This window comes from Coenobita brevimanus, chromosome 102, assembly GCF_032717465.1.
Source record: "Coenobita brevimanus isolate Jiangsu-jjx chromosome 102, ASM3271746v2, whole genome shotgun sequence".
NCBI classification, from domain to species: domain Eukaryota; kingdom Metazoa; phylum Arthropoda; class Malacostraca; order Decapoda; family Coenobitidae; genus Coenobita; species Coenobita brevimanus.
Window position 1 is genome coordinate 35,306,363 of NC_137055.1, and position 16,816 is coordinate 35,323,178.

The 16,816-nt window shown below is 43.1% G+C and overlaps 1 protein-coding gene across 1 annotated transcript; it reads left to right on the top strand.

Moving 5' to 3' along the window:
- The first annotated feature begins 2,197 nt into the window (after window positions 1–2,197).
- Window positions 2,198–15,804, top strand: LOC145415461 (uncharacterized). The gene is made up of 6 exons (XM_080284736.1): window positions 2,198–2,270; window positions 2,796–3,007; window positions 6,337–6,472; window positions 6,667–6,923; window positions 11,334–11,490; window positions 15,752–15,804. Exons 1-6 carry the CDS (start codon window positions 2,201–2,203, stop codon window positions 15,802–15,804), a joined length of 885 nt encoding a protein of 294 aa, XP_080140862.1. The 5' UTR covers window positions 2,198–2,200.
- Window positions 15,805–16,816: the final 1,012 nt, after the last annotated feature.

Consider the following 16,816-nt stretch of genomic DNA (forward strand, 5'->3'; position numbering starts at 1 on the left):
CTCTCTCTCTCTCTCTCTCTCTCTCTCTCTCTCTCTACCACGGCTGGGTTCATCATTAAACAGGATTTTATATTTATTTTTATAGTGTTCCAGAATTAATAAGGAAGAGACCAAAAAAGACCAAAAGACCCAATAATACTGATCACCATTGAGAGAGAGAGAGAGAGAGAGGCAGACAGGCAGACACAGATAGACAGACACGAGGGAGTAATAGACAGGAGAGTGAGGATGGTGAGGTGACGGAAAATATTGAGAGAGAGAGAGAGAGAGAGAGAGAGAGAGAGAGAGAGAGAGAGAGAAAGTACTGTAGATATAAAGTTCCGTTAAAGCGAAACGATCTTAATGTCATGAGAGAGAGAGAGAGAGAGAGAGAGAGAGAGAGAGAGAGAGAGAGAGAGAGAGAGAGAGAGAGAGAGAGAGAGAGAGAGAGAGAGAGTAGGTGTAAGTGTATCTATCAATGTGTATATATTTTAGTAAGATTTATGTCTATTTTTATTTCTCGTTTTTTATGCCTGTTTTTTAAGTGTTTTTGTGTGTTTGTTTTTTTTTATTTTTCTTATTTTCTTTGTCAGTCTCAGGAAAATAATTTTGGAAATATTCTTTTTTGACAGAGAGGTTTCCGGCTTCCTTCCCCATCATTATCCTGGGAAGGAGACGAGAGGAGAGGAGTGGAGAAGGGGAAGAGAGAAGAGAGGAGAGGAGAGGACGATAGGAGAAGAAGAGGGAAGAGAAGAGGACTATAAGAGAAGAAGAGAGGAAATAAGGGGAAGAGGACGAAAGGAAGAAGAGTAGAGAGGAAAGAAGAGGACGATAGGGGGAGAAAAGAGGAAATAAGGGGAAGAGGACGAAAGGAAGAGGAGAAGAGAGGAGAGAAGAGGACGATAGAAGAAGAAGATTGGAAAGAAGAGGAAGAGGACGAAAGGAAGGGGAAAAGAGAGGAAAGAAGGGAACGGTAGAAGAAGAGCGGAAAGAAGAGGAAGAGGAGAAAAGACGAAAGAAGAGAGCGGTGAGAGAAGGTAGGAAAGAAGAGGAAGAGGACGAACGGAGGAGAAGAGAGGAAAGAAGAGGAAGAGGACGAACGGAGGAGAAGAGAGGAAAGAAGAGAACGGAAGGAGAAGAGAGGAAAGAAGAGGAAGAGGACGAAAGGAAGAAAAGAAGAGAGGAAAGAAGAGGTATAAAGGAGAGGAGAGAGAAAAGAAGAGAACGATTAGAGAGGAAGAGAGGAGAAGAGAGAAGAGAAGAGGAAAGAGGAGGACAATAATAGTGAAGAGAGAGGAGGAGAGAAGAGAAGAGGAAGAGAAGAAAGAAGAGGACGACAGAAGAAGAAAGGAGAGGGGAAGGAAAGAAGAGAAGAAGGAAAAAAAAGAGAGGGAGAGATAGAGAGACAGAGACAGAGACAGAGAGAGTAATAAAAAACAGAATTGAGACGTGTAAATTAATAGTAGATAGATACAAAAAAAAAGAATGTTAAATAGACAGAAAAAAAGGAGATAGAATTCCAGCTAAAAAAATGTAACAAAAGTGAAATAAATTAAAAAGGAAGAGAAAAAACAAAATTAATTGACAAAGGTGGAAAGGGAGAAGAAAATATATATAAAAAGAGTGAGAAGTAAGAAAATCAAAATAGAAAAAGAGAGAGAGAAAGAGAGCAGATTAAAAAAGAGAAGAGAGCACAGAATCAGAAAAAAAATTGAGAGAAAAAGAGAGAAGAAAAAAAAGACAGGAAAAGGAAAGTGAGGAGACATTGCAACGAAGAAAAGAGACAGTAATAAAGAAAATAAAGAAAATAATGTGATAAAAAGAGAAGGGAAGTGGAGAGCAAAGAGAGGAAGAAGAAGAGAAGCTTAAAGGAGAAAGAGAGAAGAGGCGAAGGCAAAGAAAGCAAAAGGAAAATGCAAATAAGAGACTAAGAGAGGAGAGGAGGAAAGTGAGAAGAAAAATAGACATAAAGAAAACAGAGAAAGAAAAGAGAGAGAGAGAAAGATAGAAGAAGAAGAGAGAGAAAGAAGAGGAAAATAAGAAGTGTGGAAGCATTGCAGTGAGGTGGAAGAACAAAAACAAAAAAAAGTGAAAGAAAAAGAAAGGGAGACATTGCAGTGTCGTGAAAAAACAAAGACGAGAGAGAGAGAGACAGAGACAGAGAGAGAGAGAGAGAGAGAGAGAGAGAGGACATAGCAGCAGTGAGCGAAACAGTGTCACAATGGCGAGCAGAGACTTTGGCACCAAGATGGCACTCCGTCTGCTCCTCCTGCTGGCACTGTTGACGGAAGGTGAGTGCCAAGCAGTACCATAGTTAGCCCTATTTCACCACTTCACCCCGATTGTATTTCTCCATCTATCCGTCCATCTGTCTATCTGTAAATCTGTCTATCTCTCCATCCATCTATCCATCTCTCCATCCATCTGTCTATCTATCCATCCATCAGTCCATCCATCCATCCATCCATCCATCCATCCATCCATCCAAGCTCCTCATCCAAACCCTAACCACCACCACCACGGCCCCCAAACTAACCATACGACCTTCCCTCTCTAGGTCTCTGTCTATCCATCTGTCAACTCTATCTGTCTATCTCTCCTCCATCCAGACCACGACCCCCCAAACACACCTCTCTTTCTCACCCCAGCCCTCTGTCTGTCCATCTATTAATCTATCCTTCTCTCTCCCTCCACACCACGTCCTCCTAAGCACCTTTCTCTCTCTCTCTCTCTCTCTCTCTCTCACCACCAAATCTATCCCTCCCTCCCTCCACACCACGACCCCCAAACACACCTCACCTCCTCGCTCTCCGCAGGCCTCAGTCTCCGAGTCCTGGGTGTCCTGGTCCCTCGCGTGGTCGTCTCGGGGTCGTCGGTGCAGCTGGTGTGTGAGTACGACCACAACACTGAGAGGAGGGACCCGGTATACTCGGTGAAGTGGTACTGGAATGTAAACCAGTTCTATGAGTATATTCCAAGTAGACCCCAGCCAGTGAGAATTTACAAGATTCCGCAGATCAATGTCGATGTGAGTATTGGCAGACAGATAGATAGGTAGGTAGATAGATAGGTTGGTAGGTGGGTAGATAGGTAGGTAGATAGATAGATAGATAGCTGGGTAGAGAGATAGATAGGTGGGCAGGTAGGTACGTAGGTAGAGATATAGGTAGGAAGATAAAGAAGACAGACAGAGACTGGAGAGTGAAAGACAAGATCTGTGCGAGAGAGAGAGAGAGAGAGAGAGTCATTTATATAATGTACCTGCCTACCATCTCACACCTGACCCTCATTAACTAATATTACATACCTGCAAGAGAGAGAGAGAGAGAGAGAAAGATACAGTACATAACAGGAGCAGCACCAGCACCAGCAGCAGCACCAGCAGCAGTAATAGCAGTAGTAATAGTAGTAGTGGTAGTAGTAGGGTAGTAGTAGTAGGAGGAGGAGGAGAATGAAGAGATTATTATTATTATTATTATTATTATTATTATTATTATTGTTATCATTATTAACATTATCACCACCACCACCACCATCATCATCATCATCATCACCACCACCATCATCATCACCACCACCATCATCATCATCACCACCACCATCATCATCACCACCACCATCATCACCTCCACCATCATCATCATCATCATCATCATCATCATCATCATCATCATCATCATCATCATCATCATCACCACCACCACCACCACCACCACCACCACCACCACCACCACCACCACCACCACTCCCATCATCATCATTATCATCTTCATTATATTCTCATCTCCAATTTTCCATCTCATCTACATAATTGTTTACAAGGCCATAATAACCTTTTGTAATTAAAAAAAAACTCATTAATATCTCTTACTCACAGGACTCAAAAATTCTTATATACTTTTTTTTTGGGGGGGGGGTCTTTTTCTCTCTCTCTCTTTTTTTTTTTTTTTTTTGGAGGAGAGGTAATTTGATCAGAGTCTCCGGATCAATGTATTCTCTCTCTCTCTCTTTCTCTCTCTCTCCCCCCCTCCCTGTTCCTCCCCCTCCCTCCCTCCCTCTTTCTTCCCCCTCCCCCACATATCAGCGGCCATCGTTCGGGACTGCTAAATATAACGATGCAGTTCAAAACAACGCGGGAAAATACTCCATTATATAAATTGTATGTCCGGCGTTGAGAGATAATGGCCTTGATAGTGGCCAGTTGTATTGGCTTTCAACATATTTAAAAAGAATTATTTAAAATGAAGAGGTCTGTGTGCATATGTACGGGAGTGTTGTGTGTGGGGGGTGTGGGGGTGTGGGGAGGTTGGGGGTATGGGTGTGTGTGTGTGTGTGTAGTCATAACACACACACACACACACACACACACACACACACACACACACACACACACAGTTTTCTCCCACAAGTAGCTCATCCATCCATCCATCCATCACCGTCCATCTAAGCAGCGACCCCAGTAAACAAACACAATAAACAGATAGATAAACAAATAGATAGATCAGTTTCTTAAATCCATCACAGGATCTACGTAATCCACAATACAAGGAAACACAATCAGCTCTCTCAAACAAGCCAATCAAGGAAGCAAGTGAGGCTAATGAGGTCAGGCCTAATTACTCATCATTATACCTTGCAATTAATGAACCACCAATAAAACCTGGTTTCAAATCGGCCGCGGGTCAGCAATTAAGAATAAAAATAAAAGACTTGCAATGAGAGGTGAATTACAGACTAGATTCCCATTTTTTATCACCCTTATGTAGCTGGGAGAAAGAGAGAGAGAGAGAGAGAGAGAGAGAGAGAGCAAGCCTATATAAGTATGTATATATGCTAACTTCATGCATAGATGTGTATGTATGTACGTGTATATGTATGTATGTATGATTTTGTGTATGTATGTGTGTATGATTTTGTGTATGTATGTGTGTATGATTTTGTGTATGTATGTATGTATGCGTTTACAGTATATGTATGTATGTATGTATGATTTTGTGTATGTATGTATGTATGATGTATGTATGCCAGTTTCTATTATGTATACAGATTAACTGCCTGACTGTGTGTATCGCAATGAATGTTTACACCGACAATAATGGAGAGAGAGAGAGAGAGAGAGAGAGAGAGAGAGAGAGAGAGAGGATGTGTGTATGAATATTCGACAGACAAAAAGGAAAGGGGAAACTGTGTGTGTGTGTGTGTGTGTGTGTGTGTGTGTGTGTGTGTGTGTGTGTGTGTGTGTGTGTGTGTGTGTGTGTGTGTGCTTTAATTACAAACTGCCTGACGCTCTGCATGACAAGATTATATTACACCGACTTAAATGACAATTTTGAGAGAGAGAGAGAGAGAGAGAGAGAGAGAGAGAGAGAGAGAGAGTGAGAGAGAGACGGAGAATATATGTAGAACAGATAAATAAAAATACATAGACAGTATGAAAGAGAGAGAGAGAGAGAGAGAGAGAGAGAGAGAAGGAGAGAGAGAGAGAGAGAGAGAGAGAGAGAGAGAGGAGGGAGGGAGAGTAGGATGAAGATTGTGTGTGTGTGTGTGTGTGTGTGTGTGTGTGTCTGTCTGTCTGTCTGTCTGTCTGTGTCTGTTTGTCTGTCTGTGTCTGTTTGTCTGTCTGTCTCTGTCTGCCTGTCTGACTGTCTGTCTGTCTCTGTGTGTGTATGTATGTATGTGCGTATTTTGTGTATGTCAACCTCCATGTATACTTCAATAATGACAGTATATCAATATAGGTTTTTGTGTAATATGATATTCACTGTCATACTCACTAATATTCCTCTCTCTCTCTCTCTCTCTCTCTCTCTCTCTCTCTCTCTCTCTCTCTCTTTAATAACACTCTTTCCTGGTGTCTCTCCTTTATTTTCATCACCACTCTTGTTTCGTCTGTTATTTTTACATTTAATTTATTGCCTCCTGTTATCACTGGGTTATCTTTATTTCTTTATTATCAGTATTTTTATTTCATTTTCTATTATTGCATTTATTTATTTTTATTTACGGCTTTTTTATCATTATTCTGTTTTCTTATCATTTTAATATTTTCTGTGTCCTCTTTCTCTGATGATGGTGATGATGATGATGATGATGATGATAGTAATAATAACAATGAGGGCGAATAACAGTGATGTAAAGATGATGATGATGCCAATGATAGTAATAATCATCATCATCATCATCATCATCAACATCAGAAGAAGAGTAATAGTTATAGTACCGGTAGTAGTAGTAGTAGTAGTTGTTGTTGTTGTTGTTGTAGTAGTAGTAATGATAGTAATAACATTAACAATAACATCAGTAATAACAATAATAACCCTGACCTCATATGTTCTATCTCTCTTATCTTATCAACAGAGGGAGCGCAGTGGCAAGTCGTCCGTCTGGCTCAACAAGGTGGGACGGGGGGCCACTGGGACGTTCAGGTGCGAGGTGTTGACCGATAAGCCGCTGTTTGAGACCGATGACCAGGCTGCTAATATGACTGTGGTCGGTGAGTGAGATCAGAGATAGTGGAGAGGGATTAGAGACAGTGGAGAGGGATTAGAGAGGGATTTGGGTACGAATATATATCTGAGTAATATTAAAGGGAGCAGAGAGAAATTTGAGAGGTGGAGAGGCCAGGTAACCTAACATAGCGAAGCCAAAATAACAGCCAATCCAACCTAACCAGTGTCCCTTCTCCAGACGTGCCAAGCTGGGGGCCAGAGGTGACGGGCGTGATCAAGGGCGCCGGCTCAGTATCGGGTACCGGCGGGGGCGTGGAGGCAGGGCAGTGGGCGAGAGTGAGACCTGGGGACGTGGTGCGGGCCAGGTGCCAGGTGGGGATATCAGACCCACCTGCCAACATCACCTGGACCGTCAATTCCAACCCCCCGCCCCCCAGCGCACTCATACGCAGGGCACTTCAGGTGGACCCAAGAGGCAGGAGAGTGCAGTTCTCGGTGAGTGGATGGATGGATGGATGGTTGGATGGATGGTTGAGCCGGTGGGATGGATGTATGGAGGGATGAGCTGATGGAGGTATGGGTGTATGGATGTTTGAGTGGCTGGATGAATGGGTGAACTGGTGGATGGATGGATGGATGAATGAACAGATAGATAGATGGATGGATGGATTTACCTATCCTCATTAGGATCGTAAGGTCTGTGTGGTGTGTGTATCCATATAACTTTATGTAACTCTCCTCTCCTTCCTCATTCTTAAAACAACCCCGCTTTCCATTTACCCCCACACACAAACCCCCCACTCCTGTATATGTGAGGGGAGGTTGTGGTAGTAGATGGAGGGGGTAAGGGGTGTGGAAGGGAGTTGGAGGGGGATAGGGGTGTGTGGGAGGGAGGTAGAGGGGAATAGGTGGATGTGGGAGGGAAGTGGAAGGGGGCAGGGAGTGTGGGAGAGAAGTGGAAGGGGGGTAGTGAATGTGGGGGAGAAATGAAATGGGGTAGGGGGTTGTGAGAGGGTGCCACCACGGGATGTGGGAGGGTGATGCAAAGGGGGGACGGGGTTGTGGGAGGGAGAGGGACGATTTACAAGCAATATACACGCAATTTACAAGCACAATCCTTCACTCGTTCACACACACCTATTGTTGCTACGAGCTAAGAATGGGAGAGGCGCGTCGGGGAAGAGAGATAGTGAGGGTCGGTGAATAGGAGACGTAGTAGCAGAGAATCATCATAAAAACAAAAGCAGAAAAAGAAAATGAAAGAAAATAAAGCAAAGAGGTACTCCCTGGGTGGATGGAAAGCTGGTGATGGGAAAGCCTACAGCTCCTGATTCGCCTGGCTCCTCACCATCTTCTTTTGTTGACCTTTTGCGGTGTGTCAGTGCAATGGGGAGTAGTTCTGAATATTCTCCTAATCATATTCATCAAATTATTTACAGGAGACTTAGAAGGGTTGGGGAGGGGGAGGGTGGGGAGTGTCGGGGGAAGGAGGAGGGTGGGGATTGTCGGGGAGCGGGAGGGTGAGGAGTGTCGGGGAGGGCGAGTGGGGGAGGGGAAAGGGAAAAGGGGTAGGGGTGAAGAAAGGTGTGTCTCTGGACTAGCAGTGTTTAATTAGGAAAGGGGAAGGGAGGGGAGAGAAGGAAGGGGAGGGGAAAGGAGGGAGGGAGAAGGGCATGGAGAGGGAAGGAGGGAAGTGTCAGAGGGGGGAAAGGGGAAAGAAAAGATGAGTGCTGGGTGAAGGGGAGGGGAAGAGAGGGGGATGGGGTCTGGGGAGTTTCGTAGACGGGGTAGGGGTAGGTGGGGGGTAAGGGGGAAGGGAAGAGGGAGTAGGGGGGTGGAGAGTTTCGTGGAGGGGGTAGGGGGTGGTTAGGGGTGCGGGGGGATAAGCATGAAGGAAGTTGTGTGTCTGGTCTGATGATAAACTGCACTAATCAGGCAATTAGCCCCCGCCGCCTGGTAATTAGGTGGTTCCTCACACCCCCCCCACCCATTACCACCCAACTTGTGCTGCTGAGGATTAATACCCCACGCGGATTAATGGCATGTCAAGGGATTTACGACGCTGTTATAATGAGGGTGATTTATTGATGCATCCGATAAGATTTTTTTTCATTACCTTCTTCATTTTTACCTCACCCTTAATCCCCCCTTTTAATATCTCACTGGGATTAACAGCCTGTCAAGGGATTTATGACTATTCAAATAAGGGACCTTCTGTAATAATCCTCTTCCCTTACTAATATTCTTCTTTCCTGTTCTGATAAATCCTTCCCAATTTTATTACTCTACCCCGTCCTTTACTTGTAATCCCCCTTGCGGATTTATCGAGGGATTTATTGGCCTGTTAAAATTATGGGACGGCGAAGAGGTATATGGGGGAGAGGGGTGTAAGTTGGGGGGGAGGGCAGCGGAATGGCGGGGCAACATTGAGGCGATTTGTGTGTGGCCACCCCTTAAGAGATTATGGCGCCTGGCTGTTGATAGATTGATAGATAGATAGTGTTATAATTTGTTGTCTTTATTTAACCAGAAAAATCTCCCTGAAGGTAAATGTAATCCCTAATCCCCATCCCCTTGCTCTGTGCTCCATGAGGATTAATCGGTGAGAGGAATTTGTTAAGGGATGTTAAGTATTGTGTGTGTGTGTGTGTGTGTGTGTGTGTGTGTGTGTGTGTGTGTGTGTGTGTGTGTATTTCTAGTTTAGTTGTCTTTCATATTTATTCTCGGTACAACGAGATAAGGAGAAAAGCAAAACAAAAGAGAGAGATAAGAAAAGAAGTATAATAATAATAATAATAATAATAATAATAATAATAATAATAATCCATTCCATCCATCCATTATCCAATCCTACATTGCCCCATGAGGAGCGTAGGAGCCCGGGGCTAGGCAGTTGGTCCCGACATTTAAGATGAGAGTGACCAGCCTCACTCATCCCTGAGTGGCATTACATGAGCAGTCAACCCCAACCATCCCTAAGATATAAACCTTCACCGGTTCAATCCGATTGGAGCGCAATAATTACCCACTAAACCACCAGGCGCCAAAATTTGGTTATATGACTACCACCCAGCGAAGTAAATGGTTTCCTGGTGTAGAGGAAACCATTTGGCTTGTCACTCAGTGTAGAGTCACCCACAGGCAGAAGGAAGAGGAAGGAATGAAGGAAAGAAAGACAGAAGAGGGAGTGTAAAGGCACCCGTAGGCAGAAGGATGAGGAAAGGATGAAGGAAAGAAAGACAGAAGAGGATGGAAGGAAAGAAGGATGGAAGAGATGACAGGGCAGACATCCGAGAGCAGCACTACATCGAGTGAGTGGATGGTGAGCTCCCCCACCTACCACAAAATAATAATAATAATAATAAGAAGAAGAAGAAGAAGAAGAAGGAGGAGGAGGAGGAGGAGGACGACGACGACGACGACGGCGACGACGAGGAAAAGAAGAAGGAAAGAAGAGAGGATGGAAGGAAGAAGAAGAAGAAGAAGGCGGAGGAGGACTAGGAAAACAAGAAGAAAAGGAAAGAAGAAAGGAAGAAAGGAAGGAGGAGGAGGAAGAAGAAGATGAAGAAGAAGAAGAGGAGGAGGAGGAGGAGGAGGAAGACGAAGAAGAAAAGGAGAAGAAAAAAGAAGGAAATAAAGAAAGGAAGGAAGGAAGAAGAGGAAGAAGAAGATGAATCGGAGGAGAGAAGGAGTTAGGTACAGGTCTTAAGTAGAATTGTCTTGAGGGAGATTGAAGACAATAAAGAAAACGCGTCATTGGGTATTAAGATGAAGACAGTCTTATGGGAAACTTAAGGAAATCATTAGTCTTTCTTGGTGTGGGTCTGTCATGTGTAATCCAAGGGGTGGCGTGTGTGTTGTACGTACACACACACACAAAGAAAAGCACACACATACAGAGAAAGAGAGAGAGAGAGAGAGAGAGAGAGAGAGAGTGAGAGAGAGAGAGAGAGAGAGAGAGAGAGTCTGGAATTAAAGAACCATTTTATTTCTCGCTGATAAATATATTGTACTTAATCATCCACTGACCCCTTTGCAAATAGAGACAGGGTGAACAGAGAATTATTGTCCTAGATATTCTTAGATAATTCCTGGGGTCAGTCTAAGATATTCTCAAAGCTGTTCTAAGTTATATGTGTTCTGTGTCTATCCGTCTAATTCTCAGTGGTTAGGGAGTGATGGATATTTAAGGGACAATAGTGGTAATGGGGATGAAATAGTGGTTACCATCGTGTGTTGTGATTAGCTAGATATTTTGCTTGATGGGTTTGGCTGGGCAGGTCAAGGTTTAGAGGGTAGTGTTTGGGGGTATTCTCTGTTAAAGCACACACACACACACACACACACACACACACACACACACACACACACACACACACACACACACACACACACACACACACACACACAGATAGATAGACAAACTTCCCTTTCATTTAATGACGACTTCATGGTCACTCTTCCGCCATTCTCTTCCTGCCCTCACAATCCCCACCCCTCCCTCCCCTTCCTCCACACTCCCCACCCCTCCCTCTTCCCCCTCCTCCTCTAAGCACTTTGTAATCCCCTCTCTTCTCCCTTAATCCCAATGTAATCCTTCTCTTTTCTCTCATCATCTTTTTTAATTCCTTCTCCACTCTCCTTATTGTTCGTTTCCACCGCCCCTCTTGTTCTCTCAACCTCTCTTCCTTCGCACATTCTACTCTCTCTCTCTCTCTCTCTCTCTCTCTCTCTCTCTCTCTCTCTCTCTCTCTCTCTCTCTCTCAACTCGTACTATCTTAAAATTCCACACACACACACACACACACACACACACACACACACACACATTTCATCCACACCCCCCCACTGTGTACCTCCAGATCTGTACGCTTTGTGTAACCCCCTCTCTCCCCACGTCCCCAGGAGATGGAGGTGACTGTGGAGGAGGGCTGGCTGGCCCGCGGTGGCTTAGTGTTAACGTGTGAGGCTCGCGTCGATACGGTGTTCGTGAAGACAGGAAACCTCACCCTCGTACACGCAGACCACGTCCAGATCGCGGGATTCGGACGGTACTCCACAGGTAAGGCGGCAGGATGACAAACCGGAAAGGGAGTTGCTTAGAGAGGCTGCTAGAGATCGAGCAACATGAGGAGACCGAAAAAGAAATTGCTTAGAGAGGCTGCCAGAGATCGATCATCGTTGAGGGCTATTACGTGATCAAGGCAGACGCTTGTTAGGATGTTGGAACCGAGAAAGACCTGAGACGAGGGATGAAAAATTCCTTAGAGAGGCTGCCAGAGATCGAGCAGCGTGGAGAGCCATTAGGTGATTTAGGTCGACGCTTGTTAGGAGATTGGAGCCTTTTTTTTTTTACGAAGGAGGGAAAGTCAGTCCTAGAAATAGAATAGAATAGATAGACATATATATATATATATATATATATATATATATATATATATATATATATATATATAGATAGATAGATAGACAGATAGATAGATAGATAGATAGGTAAATAAATACAGATAGATGGATGGGTAGATGGGCAGATGGATCGATAGACAGAGAGATGGATAGAGGGAGAGGGGGAGGTAGATAGATAGATAGATAGATAGATAGACTAATTATTGATCTATCTCTAATTGGCCTATACTGTGGAGAGCAAACTTGAATTCTCTCTTTTTTTTTTTTCTTTTGCTTGTTTTAATGAGATGCAGATCATTGCCGCTAAGTCAATTACCTTGCTTGTGTTTGCTTGTTTCATAGACTTTGTGTGTGTGTGTGTGTGTGTGTGTGTGTGTGTGTGTGTGTATTTGTGTGTGTGTGTGTGTGTGTGTGTGTGTGTGTGTGTGTCTGTGTCTGTGTGTAGGTCTTCTCGCTCTTTCGCACTCTCTCTCTCTCTCTCCTATCTATCTATCTATCTATCTATTTTTTTTTCTTTCCCCCAGGTTCCTCATCCCGCGCCTCGCTCATGCTGCTTCTGCTTCCCGTGGCCCTGCTCCCCTTCTGCTGCTCCTGCTGCTCCCCCCTGCCTCCCCTGCTGTAGTGGGAGCAGGGGAAGGAGGGGAGGGGCACCCAGCAGACACTCACGGCAGCAGGAGTAGCCACATTCTCCGTAACACCCCTCGCTTACCGATTCATTCCCACACCCGGTAGGTTAATTGGCTCTTTGTTACGGCAGAGGGGTATTTGCATTCTCCGTCACACCTTTCCCTGACCGATTTATTCCCATATCGAGGTGTTTGAGAGGTGTAAGTAGCCAGGTAGTGGAGGGGATGCTAGTAGTCACATTCTCCGTTACACCTTTCCCTGACCGATTTATTCCGTTATCCAGGTGTTTGAGAGGTGTAAGTAGCCAGGTAGTGGAGGAGGTGCTAGTAGGTCTGCAAGAAGCCCAAGCAATGGTCCTCAGGTCTGTACTTTCCTCCCACGAAATCATTGGCGATATATCCCTCAACTCCTTCTTGTAACCGAGTCATTTTTTTTTTTTCTTTATTTATCACAGGAGGAACGAGAGACCCGGGGAGACGCTAGACTCCTTCCTTCTTCTTACTATGAAAAAAATAGTAGCACTGATAATTTTCCCTTTTTCCTCGTGCTTCCTACAGAAAAAAAGTATGTAGTTACTCGGGTCATTTATGTGGGATTAGGCAGTTCACTTGCGTCTTTGATCTTCCTGGGAAAAGCTAAGTATTAATAGTCTTAGTTAGGAGAAGCAGTTGGTCTTGAGAATGCTTGTAAGCTTGGGTCTGTCTTCCTGTGAGAGTAGAAGAAGAGGAAGCAAAAGAAACAGAGGACAAAAAGAGGAGGAGGAGGAGGAGGAGGAGGAGGAGAAGAAAGAAGAAGAAGAAGAGGAAGAAAAAGAAGAAAAAAAACAAGAAGATGCTGATGATGAAGAAAAGAAGGAAGAGAAAGAGATGGAGGAGGAGAAGAAATTGAAGAACAAGAAGAAAAAAAAGAAGACGACGACGATTAAAAGATAAGACGAAAGAAAATGCCACGTAAAACCTAAACCAAGAACACGTTTTTAGAGCCATTAAAAAAATTACTCCATGATTTTAGATTATAAGAAAAATATAGATAAGGTTAATTACACAAAAAAATCATAAAATTAAAAAAAAACCGTGGTCACCCCCTTCCCAGCCCTTTTTTTGAAACTAAGTATTTATCATCGTTACTAAATGAAGAGAAGCGAGTTTCATGTGTACCCAAACAGATTCCCTTTGGTGATTTAGTCCGAGAGAAATACCTGGTTCTAGGAATATATATATATGCAGCCTTACCCTCCCTCTTTCCTCCTGTTTCCTTCCTTTTCCTCCTCCTCTCCCACTTTTCCTTCCTTTTCCTCCTCTCTCCCATTTTTCCTTCCTTCCCTCCTTCTGCTTCCTCCTTTCTCACATTTTTCCTTTCTTCCCTCCTTCCTTTTCCTCCAAATTATCATTTTTCCTTCCCTCCCTCCTTCCATTTCCTCCTCTCTCTCTCTCTCATTTTCCTTTCTTCCCTCATTCCTTTTCCTCCTCTCTCCCACTTTTCCTTCCTTTCCTCCTTCCTTTTCCTCCATTCTCCCATTTTCCTCCCTTCCTTCCTTCCTCCCATTCTTCCCTCCTTCCCTCCTCTGTAGTACTGTATCATGGGAGCTGTGAGAGGTTTGGTAACGCCTTATACTAAGCGATTCATTTTGTACATTAAGCCTCGGTATCTTTGTATAATATTAATACCGACTACCTACAAAAACACTCTAATTAACATACAAAGAGAACGTGGCGGTGTAATTGCAGAATAAATCGCTAGAGAAGTGGCGTTACGCGGCTCCCCATTCCACTTCAGAGCGAACCCATCCACGTTATCCCCGCAGTGTCTTGTAATTGTGAAACACTAGACGAGCAATTCTGACATCGATTTCCAGTGAGTGATAAGAGTCAGATTTGTCTTTATCTGACGGAACTGGCCCACTATCGTAAATTGAACACTAAGCTATCGTAGAGTGGACTTTTGATGAACCTTACCGAAAAAAATGAATCCCTTTTATTTCCTGTACTCTTTTTACTCTAACTTGGCCTGAAATAACCCTTCCATCGTGAATACCTATTTGTAACAAGAGATTAACACTACTATAGGATGCTAGTCATGAAGAAATGCAATGAGAGGGATGTAGAGCCATAATATTGTCTTATTATACCACTGAGCTACGGGAGATAAGTCGCAAAAGGACGAAAATCTGGGCCAAGTTACGGTAAAAGGACTATAGTTAATATCAAGTTTTCAGTCTGACTCCACTTGGCCATCAACTGAGCTGGAGGGGTTACGGGTCATCGTCAGTTAGGACAAACGTGGTATAGTTACAGAATCGCTCGCTGTTCGTGGGTGGAAGATTTGAGGCTTCATGCAGAGTCGGAGTGTGTAGTGTGATATGGCAAAAAAATAAAAAAAAAAAAAGATAAAAAAAAATAGTCTTGAAACTTCTCGAAGAGTCGGAACACACTGGAGCAATACCGATAAAAATAGGACTCAGAGCTTCGCGTAAAAATCAGAGCACGTTGAGTGATTTTCGCGAAAAAATGGGATTCGAAGCTTCATGAAAAGTCGAAGCACACAGAGTGATATCGCGAATTTGGAACTCGGAGCTTCGCGAAAACTTGGAACACGTAGAATGATATCGCGAAAAACAGGATTCAGAGCATCACAGAAAATCGGAACACGTAGAATGACATCGCGAAAAAAAAAATAGGATTCGGAGCTTCAGGGAAAATAAGTGTGCGTTGGCGTGATATCGGCGAAACTGAAACTTGGTTGTGAAATGTTGTCATCGAGAGCATTACTCAGGGACAAGAGCAATGCTGATAAAAATGACAACGCAGCCAAAAGGACGTGAAATAAACGATGCATTATGACGGACCAAAACTTGAAGATTTAGACAAGGCGATAATCGAATCAGAAATGAAACAAGAAAATGAGAGAAGATTCAGCTGAGAGGTGTGATTTAGACGATGCCTGATGATGGAACTGATGCCAAAAACTTATAATCGCATCAGAAAATAATTTAATTTAAAGAAAGTGAGATAAAATAGCCAGAAAAGAACTATTTCACTTGGAAGACAATTATTTCTGCTTCAGTTGCTGAGTGACCATAAACTGAATGTTGCTCAAATACACCTACTCTCTCTCTTCTTCCCTGCATAAACTCTAAACAGACTAATCCAGAGAAGCGCACATACGTTTTAATGTATATTGGAAACTCATGCAACCTCTAGACTTTATTTGCAATGGAAATTTGTGGGAAACATTTGTCATAATATTGGACGTGTATAAAATTAATATCTATAACTTTTTGTGTATATTAGATCATGATGTTGGCTCTGGACACCGCGTAGAAAAAATATACCGGCAGAAATAGAAAGGAAAGTCATATCCAATCGCAGTTGCAGACAAATAATATATAACTTTTTAAATGTGTTATAGAGTATGCTGTTAACTATGGAATTAATATCGAAAAAATATCTATGTAGAACTGTTATATGGAGTTGAAAATGGAGGCTTGATATATAGAAAATACATAGAAAATTGCCATATACTTCTAAATAATACGGAGTTGTTTGTGTATAATCATGAAGGCTTTGGACACAGAATAGGATGAAAAATGTATAGACAAATGTGATAGAAAAATACAAGAATGAAAAATGTATAGAGGAAATGTGATAGAAAAATACAATAATACTTCACAAGCAATTCAGCATGTAGGGTATAATACGTAACTTGATAATACAGATAAAAGTGTAATATATATATATGATTTTCAAGTGGTCAGTGGAAGAGAAAAAAAAAAAAAGTAGTGTAAATAATCATGTGGGAAAATGGTACCCACGTTCATAACACACACACACACACACACACACACACACACACACACACACACACACACACACACACACACACACGCACACACACACACACACACAAGCTTTGATATGATGTCAATTTCCCCCCGTCGTGATGCGCTGTTCCCAAGTGATGTAAATAACGTATGTCTGTGTATAAAGATAATATTAAGTGAACATTTGAACTCTTCTGAACACTCCTGAACACTTCTGAACACTCTTGAAAACTCCTGAGCACCTCTGAACTCTTTTGAACACTCCTGAACATTCCTGAACACTTTTGAACATTTCTAAACACTCTTGAACACTTTTGAACATTCCTGAACACTTTTGAACACCCCTGAACACTCTTGAACACTCCTGAACATGTTTGAACACCCCTGAACACCTCTGAACACTTCTGAACGCTTGAACAACCCCCTCGGATATGCTTCATTCTCGCTCCTTGGTCTGCTACTACCCAGTGGAACTGGTCCGTGTTCTCGTCGGCGTGAGAAGGTATCTAGCACCTCTTCGTGACTAGCAGTCATC